Here is a 9,825-nt window from a genome sequence, read left to right on the forward strand (position 1 = left end):
TTAAGAATAATCATATTTTCTTAGGACTTTATTAAAATTTAGTTTATTTATATATACAGAAAAAAGAAACTGAAACAATAATGGCAATGCCTTATATTAATAAACAAGGTAAAACATGTGATTACAATCATCTCATGGTTGGTCTTTGGGCATAGTCTAACAATCCCCCACTAGCACTAAACTAATCAATCATATATCTAATATCGAGTGACTTAGTGTGACTTCTACTATGTTAGGAGCTTCATCAGTGGATCAACAATGTTGTCATCTATCGGTACTCTACATATGTACACGTCTCATCAATCAATGATTTCTCGAATAAGATGAAAGTGCCTAAGTATATGTTTGGATCGCTAGTGAGATTTGGGTTCTTTTGCATGTGCAATAACTCCGTTGTTGTTACAAAAAAGTTCTATAGCATTTGATATGCTAGGCACAACCTCTAGTTCATATATGAACTTTTTGATCCTAAAAGACTCTTTTGCAATGTCACTAGTTGCAATGTACTCGGCTTTAGTTGTAGAATAAACTATTGTATCTTGCTTTGACCTTTTCCAACTCACTGCACCACCATTAAGGAAAAACACAAAATCTGATTGTGTTTGTGAGTCATCCTTGTAGGTTTGGAAACTAGCATCAGTGTAACTTTTTACACTCAGCTCTTTCTCACCTCTATATATAAGGATTGTATCCTTAGTCCTTCTCAAGTACTTAAGGATATTTTTAACTGCGACCCAATGACCTTCATCGGGATCTACTTGGTACCAACTTATCATGCTTAAAGCATACAATATATCTAGACGAGTACATAGCATGAAATATATGATAGATCCAATAGCTGAAGCATATGAAATCTTACTCATATGTTCTCTCTCTTGTGAAGTTGAAGGACACATTTCCTTCAAGAGTGAAATGCCATGTCTCGTAGGTAGGAATCCTCTTTTAGATTCTTCCATACTGAACCTTTTCAATACTTTATCTATGTATGTACTTTGGCTTAGACCTAGGAGCTGTCTTGATCTATCTCTATAGATTTTGACTTCTAATATGTATATAGCATCACCTAAGTCCTCTGTAGAAAAACAACTTCCTAACCCAGTCTTAACAAATTGTAGGGTAGGTATGTCATTTCTTATAATAAGTGTGTCATCTACATACAATACCAAGAATACAATATTGCTCCCACTAATTTTCTTGTAAACACAAGACTCGTGTTCATTTTGATCGCACAATTAAAGCGAAGATTACAAATTCAAAAAGCTTACTTTAATCCATAAATGGATCAACATGATTTATTATTGATCGAACCATGTCTAACAGTTTTCAATTTCTCCTTTCAGAAACTCCATTCCATTATGGAGTACCAGGAGGTGTAAGTATTCGCCTCCTTGATCTGATCGAAGTGCCTTAATACTTTTACCCAGTTGGTTTTGTATTCTATTTTTAAATTCCTTTAACTTTTCAAGGGCTTCAGATTTATGGCGCATAAGATAAATATACCCATATCTACTGAAGTCAGTAGTGAAAGTAATGAAGTATTGAAAACCTTCTTTGGCTTGTGTGTTCATTGGTCCACATACATCAGTATGTATGAAGACCAATAAATAACTAGCTAGCTCACATTTACTATTAAAAGGAGTTTTAGTCATTTTACCAAAAAAGCAAGACTCATATATATCCACCTGTTTGAAAACAAAAGAATCGAAAATCCTATCTTTATGGAGCTTTAATATGCGTTTCTTACTTATATGGCCCAAACGACAATGCCAAAAATAAGTTTGATTAGAGTTTTTTTTTATCTTTTAGTATTTATGTTATAAATGAGTTTATCTTGATCTAAAATGTAGAGGCCACTTACTAATTGTGCCGAACCATAGAAAACATTATTACGATAAAATCAACAACAATTATTCTTAATAATTATCTTAAAACTAGCTTTGTCTAAACAAGAAATTGAAATAATGCTTCTAGTGAAATTGGGCACAAAATAACAATCCTCCAAAATTAAATCAAGTCCACTAGGCAATGATAAAATATTTGTTAATACAACTAATGCAACAAGTTTTGCTCCATTCCTAACTCGCAGGTCCAAATTTCCTTTAGCCAAATTCCTACTCCTTTGCAGTCCTTTGTATAGAGGTACAAATATGAAAACCAAATCCAGTATATAATACACAAGAATTAGATGTTGAAAAATTAATATCAATAACATAAATACCTACTGCGGACGCTCCATTTTCCTTTCCCCTCTTGACCTCTTCAAGATAGGAAGGGCAGTTCCTCTTCTAGTGTCCGATCTTACCACAATGGAAACATTTTCCTCCCTTAGCAGTTCTTCCTTTAGGTTTCAATACAGCTTTTCCTTTGTTGGGCTTGGCCTTGCCAATGTCCTTAGCCTTTACCTTAGCCTTAGCCTTTCCTTTGCACTTGTCCTTACGGACCATCAGAATAGGCTTAGGCCCAGCCTTTTTCATGATACTTTTAGCAGTTTGTAACATGCTGAGCAACTATGGAAAAGTCCTATTAATCCCATTCATGTTGAAATTAATGACAATTTGGCTAAAAATATTTGACAACAATTGCAAGATGACATCAGTAACCAACTCCACACCTAGATGGAATCCTAGTTTTTCAAAGCTTTCAATATAACCTATATTCTTGAGAACGTGTTCCCATAGGAGTTCCCTCCACCATTTTGCATCGAAACAAAGCTTTAACAGTCTCGTACCTCTCTTGACGTGCTTGCCCTCATATAATTCCTTGAGGTGCTGGATCATATCATAGGCAACCATATCCTCATGTTGCTTTTGAAGCTTAGGTGTCATAGTGTCAAGCATTAGACATCCTATGTCTAAAATGTCATCTATATGCTTCTTATAAGTATCCTTATCAACTCTAGAGGCTTTAGCTACTAGTTCATAAGGAATGGGTTCTTCAATAACATATAATTTCTGCTCTTGTTTGTATACAATCCTCAAATTACGGAACAAGTCAAGGAAGTTCAAGCCATTCAACTTGTACTTCCCAATGATTGATTGCAATGATAAAGAATTTGTGTTGTTTTCCATAACTAATCTATAATAATAAAATATGCTCAATAGTACATTTACCATGTTTATTATAATCATTAAAAGGACTTCATTAAATTATGCTCCCACAATTTAATTCAAAATTAATAAACCTCATTTTAATTTTGAAAAGACTTTCTCTAAAGTTTTCTAGTGGGTAAGGATCCATATTTCACCTCTTCTTAAGTCAGATTTGTCTTTACTCTCAAGATTATGGTTATTTAGGTAAGCAAAATTTGCTAATTACATCACATGTAACTCCTCTATTTTGCTCCAATCATCTCATGATTTATCCAAATCTCTTGCCTTTAGGTATCTAATCCTATTAGAGTAACCTAGTTAAGTTATTAACCAATATCATAATCGAAAAATATTACATGCTTATTCTTCGCATTTGACCAAGATAGATACATGTACTTCTCTTTAGAAGAACCCACATTCTATCGACCAAGGCTTTAATGAGGGTAAATATTGGAAGACAATCTTAACATAATATTTTATTGAGGGGTTTTTTAATTAAATTAATCTCACCATTAATTGTCAACATTTGTTCATTTAATCCTTTAATTGATCTTATCAATATCTTATAACATACATGCTAACATATCATCAAACTGTATCATATACAACAAAAATATAAAGCAGTAAATAAATGCAATGGTTATAGCCATTAAAACAAATGTGGTTCCTCCCAAGCCAGTGGGAAAACTGTAGGGAATCTTAAGGGTTTATGTCGCTTCTCAAGCTTCCTTTCCACTTTAGGTAGCCTAACCATATTTTCCTTTAGTTCGTATTAACTCCTACAATTTACAATTATGAAAACTCGTTTTACATACAAGGGAGTAAGATGAGATGAGAAGTACAAGAGAAATATAGAAATGTACGACATGCATGCTGTATGTATAAAATTACAACCTTTGCAAATAATAAATTAGATGGGTTATCGAGCTATAACCATGCATTTCCAAACACTGTACATATCTAACAGAGTATACAACATCTCTCTCATACAACTGCATCAACCAATAAATTTAATCTCCAATCTATATCGTACAAGTGGCTGTGATACCACTATTGGGATCGGCGTTTCGCCCCGTGGCGCAACGAACAAATTATTCTAGTGATCCATAGCCAAGGATCTATGTACGAGGAATGAATCGAGTTGAAATAGGATTGAAATTATACCTTCTTTAGTGAAAACATTGAAAGGATGATGCTGATTCGATGTTGATTTTAAGCCACAACGAGAACATCTCGGCCTCTATGTAGTCCACCCCGTCAAAAATGAACAGCCACTTTCTCTCAAACTTTTTAGAGATAATTAAAAATGGTTGTTAGACCTTTTTAATTATTAAGTTGGTAAGCTTAACACTCTAAGGGATTATTATCCTTTTGTCCTCTTTGATATCACATATTAAAAAGGAAAATAAGAATTATTCTCTTATTAATAGAGAAGGCAAATGGAAAGTTAGATAAAAGAATTATATTATTTCCAAAAGAATATTAATGTTCATGTCTTTTATATTTTGACCGAAATTAATTAATATAATTATTTATATTAATAAATTTAAGTAAAATATATACAATTAATATTTTTATGAATTAAATTCATATATTAATTATATTCTTTCCAAAAGAATATTAATTTTCATGTCTTTTATATTTTGATCGAAATTAATTAATATAACTATTTATAGTACTAAATTCGATAAAATATATACGATTAATATTTTGTATGAATCAAATTCATATATTAACTATATTTTTCCAAAAGAATATTAATTTCCATGTCATTTATATTTTCATTTGAAATTAATTAATATAAGTGTTTATATTAATAAATTCGGTAAAATATATAAATTACTATTTTGTATGAATCAAATTCAGATATTAATTATATTCTTTCTAAAATAATATTAATTTTCATGTATTTTATAGTTTGACTGGAATTAATTAACATCACTTGTTTATAGTAATAAATTCAATAAAATATATACAATTAATATTTTGTATGAATCAAATTCATATACTAATTATATTCTTTCTTCTCTATTTGTGTACAAAAGTTTGTACATATAATGTGTTTAATTTTTAACTATCAAATTAAATTAAATTAAATCAACAATTAATTTAATTCATGTGACAACTAAATACAACACCAAATGTATTTGAATTCTATTCGTTTCAACTATAGGGTGTTACCGTATATACTCATGTAACGTTGGTAGTAATACTAGAACGTTTCTAACATTACAAGCAATGAGTGGCATCTAGCAATGCATCATTGCCACCCAAGTTAGAAGAAGTCGTGATTCGACATAACCTTTCTGTGATGATCCTTTCAAGTATTATATCATTTTATTCTTAATATCTAAATTGGACACAAGTCATGGAATAGTCACACTTGTATAGTCCAATCTCATATTACTTATTTTTCTAAGTAGACTAAAATAAACAAATAAGTGTGATATCTCATATCAACTTATTCGAGTATGGCCATGCATTTCTATTCTCACTCTATCAAGAAGCCTAAGATATTGCTCTCATTATGTAGGAGGGATAAATCCTATCTCGATCAATCATATCCCACTACATGCATTTTGGTATATCTAACATCAGTCTTTATAGTACAACCCGTTACGGTAGACATTTTAGCTATATCAAAATATACAATTCACAATGTTGGGATAATGATGATCTCAATTCTGAGGATCAAATACATACTTATCACTCTGAGTAATATTATGACTACTACATAATCATCTAAGAAACATTCTCATTGCGGGTCAGTCCAATATGTTGTTCTGTAACACATACTCATGTATTGATTTTGGCATCCCGATGTCAATGACAACTTTTTTTCATCAATCAACTACAAATTAGTCTCAGCACATTATTGTTGTCCAAGCCCACAATAATACTTGACTAAGGACCTTTTAAGAATAATCATATTTTCTTAGGACTTTACTACAATTCAGTTTATTTATATACACAAAAAGAAACTAAAATAATAATGGCAATGTCTTGTATTAATAAACAAGGTAAAACAAGTACGTGATTACAATCATGAAATGATTGGTCTTTGGACATACTCTAACAAAACCTCTCTTCCATTATATCAATAATCCAATAAAGGATGTGAACTACATCAGGAATAGGGGTGGAAATCCTTATTCAAAATCTTGGATGGAGAGGTCACCTGAATCTGAGACCGGGTGGAAACCAGGGAGGAGGTAACAGTTCTAGCCCTGTTAACAATATTAATTACCAACCTCCCTATTTATAGAAACCTTAGGAAAGAGCCAACCTGAATGACCATACTGTATGTGGTCAACGTTTGGATCAGATTAAGGGGGAGGTGTAGTCAATGAGGACCGAAGTGAAACAAGTGCAGTCTGATGACACCAACACTATAAAAACATTAACTAAACTTGAAGATCAAAAGAGCCAATTGATGAGCATGATGGGAGATATCAATAGGAAAATTGGCATTGAAATCCCAAGCAACACCAAGAATTCTCCTCAAAGAGAAGGAGCACGTAAAAGAATTACGCTCCACTCAAGTAAAGTACTGAGTAACCTAGAAAACCTAACTCAAGAGGAAAACGTAAATGATTCCGAAGATTTTAAGAGAACCCTCAACAAGCTAAAACTGTACCAGAACCAAAAGAGGTAGTCGAGCCGACAATTGAGCTGGTGAAAGAGCCAATCAAGGAACCTACTCTAATAAGGGTACCATTCCCTTCATGGTTAGAAGATAAGCAAACAGGACAAAGTAGAGTTCGTAAGCTTTCTAAACTTATTTAAACCTCTGAATGTTAATCTGCCTTTAATGGAGTTAATTGAAAATTTTCCTAAATATGCCAAGTATGTAAAAAAATTATGGTTAGGCATAGGAAAGTTAAAACAGGAGAGCAGGTTAATATAGACGCATCCTGTAGTGCGATAGTATCTAAATAAATTCCCCCAAAACTAAAAGACCAGGGGAGTTTTACGATACCTATAGAGATAGGCGATATTCATTTTAGCAAGGCTTTGTGTGATTTAAGAGCCAATATTAATTTAATGTCCTTTTCTATATATGAAAAACTCGAGTTAGGAGAGCTTAAAAATACACAAATCACATTACAGTTGATGATTGGTCTTCATTACAACCCGAAGGGGGTACTTGAAGATGTGTTGGTTAAAGTGAAAATTTTATCTTCTCGGTTGATTTCATAATTTTAGACTTTGAAGAATATTGTGAAATACCTGTTCTACTGGGTACACCCTTTTTAGCTACATCAAGGTCCATTGGAAAATAAGGAATTAACCATGATAATCAATGGTGAGACAAAAATTTTTAATTGTGGTCACCAAGAAAATGAGGTAAATAGGGAGAAATTAGGGAAACAATTTTACGAAATATCTATACAAAATCCTAATTACCTTGAACCAGGAAAGGTTTTTTGTGTGATTAGTTCAGGTCAAGAAAACAGTTCAAAGAACGAGACAAACGAGGGAAGGTGGCACCGCAAGATGGATGCTGGACGAACACCTATAGAAATGAAACCAAAGGATTGTCCATGTGCACATTAACAAAGTTGACAGATGAATCTGATAGAAAAACTTAAAACTTTGAACTGAATCAAAAACATATGTATATTATTGTATTTTTTTAACTAACAAGTAGTCTAGAATTTAGTTTTTCTTTAAATTCATGTTTAATGTAAATCAAAACACTTTGAAAATTAAAAATCAGGGCTGAAATAGAGTCGTTGTAGTAACACGGCACCACCATGTCGCAACATTGCTCACAGACTCAAAGAATCTAAAAAATCATCCCAATGTCATGACATGAAACCTCTATGTTGCGACATTGAATCCTGATGTCGTGATATAGACATTCTGCCAAGGGTGTTGCGACACGAAACCCTTGTCGCGACGACATCGCTCCAATTTTATACAGGGCCAACCTAACCCATGGCGCAACTCATCGATTTTAAACTTGTTTTAACCCGATTTTAAAGCTTAAAAACATAGAAAAAATTAATCTAAACTCATTCCTTCTTAGCCCTAAACCCTTATTAACATATAAATTCTCTTAAATTCTCCTAAATCTTATAAACCTTAAAATCTTTTTTCTACTAAATTCCTATTTTTGAAATCTTCTCTTCCAGCTTGTGCAGGAACGAATGGGAAACATCAAAAGGAACTACAACAGCAATAGCTCTTTAAGGAATTCAAAGAAATTCATCGAGTTTGAGAGTTCCTAACTTATTTTCACTGCTCCATTGGTTACATTGCTTGATATTTTGCTAGTTCTTGGAATATGATTACATTGAATATGCCACCTAGTATATCTAGAAAAAAAAACCCAAAAGCCACTGACGATCTCGAATCCTTTAAAATTTCGAAATCATAATGCTTAAAAAATATTTTCTTGTACTACAAGGTAAAACATTTTATTCAGGAAAGGGGATTCAAACCATCGATGGTTCTTTGCAATGATATTTTGGTCCCTAGTTTGGTATCATAGATGGGAGTGCTTTTGTGTAACCCCAAAGGAAAATGTTGTTATTCCACATGTCCAAGTATTTTATGCTGCTCTTAGGGACGAAAAGACCAGGATGCAATATAGTGTCCGATGGAAACTGTAATGGTAAGAGCTAAGGATGTACCATTCACCCCGGAAGAAATTTGAGAATTTTAGGATGATTCTTATTATGAAACTGGTTTTTTAAGAAATACTGATTTAAAAAATTTAAAGGCATAGATAAGGAAAGCATCATAAAATATTTGACTAAAAATTGAGGTGAATGGAAACTCCTACCAGATACAAGACTTCCGACGAATTTCAATCAAGCCATAATGTTTTTAATAGCTAAAATGTGGATGCAATTTATTTGCACTAGAATCACACCTATTCTTAATGTTTCTAATGCCAATACATTATGATTTATTTTCTTATATGGCATTTTACAGAAGAAAAACATATACATAAGGGAATAGATACATCAAAATATGAAGCATTGCTTTAGTTGCTAGAAGCTTGGGGTTTTCTTTCCCCATCTCGTATGACACTTTGCAAGAGTACAGGAGTTCTAATGGAGGAAAACGGGCCGATCATGTGCCCAGTGAATAGCTTAATAGGTGATTCTATGTACACCCAGTATGTAGAACTCAACCAGAAACAAATCATAGATTGGAACTAGAGGAGAATAGAAAAGATGGATGTCCCGGCCTCGCTCAAACGAAAAGTAAAATTGACACAAAGATAAGAAATGGGCAATAGCAGTACTGCAAAAATAGACGAGATGATTAGATGGATGGAAGAAATAGGGCACAGTGGAACAACATACGAGTACCTAACGTCCCATCAGATATGTTTGGCCCGATGTATAGCCATTATGAGACAAAAGAACAAGGAAATGAGGAAGGAGAAGAGAGTGAAGAAGAAGAGGAAGGGGAGGAGATAGACTCTGAGGAGGAAAAGGAGGACTGAACAAAAACTTAACTTCTAATTTTCTTTTTAAGGATTGTAATTAATTTTTGGATAATTTTTATTTTCTTAGGACTAGGATTAACAATAGGTTTTTATACGTGTTCTATTTTCTATTTCTAGTTTTCTGTGTAGGAACTCCACATGAAAGAAGCACACCATTTTTGAGCTTATAACGCAGGAGGAAGGAAGCACCCACCATTAGACAACATCACCACCACGATCAATCGGGTAACTTCTTTCTTTATCTTTTCAAGGCTACACATTAGGTACAAT

General features: G+C 32.9%; 1 protein-coding gene across 1 annotated transcript; it reads right to left on the minus strand.

Annotated features, from left to right (window-relative positions):
* Positions 1–353: 353 nt before the first annotated feature.
* On the minus strand, positions 354–2,474 carry LOC128043001 (secreted RxLR effector protein 161-like). The gene is made up of 2 exons (XM_052634794.1): positions 2,303–2,474; positions 354–796 (listed from the first exon to the last, which is right to left on the minus strand). The coding sequence occupies exons 1-2, from the start codon at positions 2,472–2,474 to the stop codon at positions 354–356; spliced, it is 615 nt and encodes a 204-aa protein (XP_052490754.1).
* Positions 2,475–9,825: the final 7,351 nt, after the last annotated feature.

Source organism: Gossypium raimondii, chromosome 8 (assembly GCF_025698545.1).
Source record: "Gossypium raimondii isolate GPD5lz chromosome 8, ASM2569854v1, whole genome shotgun sequence".
Lineage (NCBI taxonomy): Eukaryota > Viridiplantae > Streptophyta > Magnoliopsida > Malvales > Malvaceae > Gossypium > Gossypium raimondii.

What these genes read in the sequence shown, in the direction of transcription:
- LOC128043001 (XM_052634794.1), bottom strand. Translation starts at nt 2,474, where the DNA reads ATGAAAAAGGCTGGGCCTAAGCCTATTCTGATGGTCCGTAAGGACAAG. An exon ending in AGGAAAATGTTTCCATTGTG is followed by an intron (nt 797 to 2,302) that starts GTAAGATCGGAC and finishes GTACTCGTCTAG; the next exon opens with ATATATTGTATGCTTTAAGC.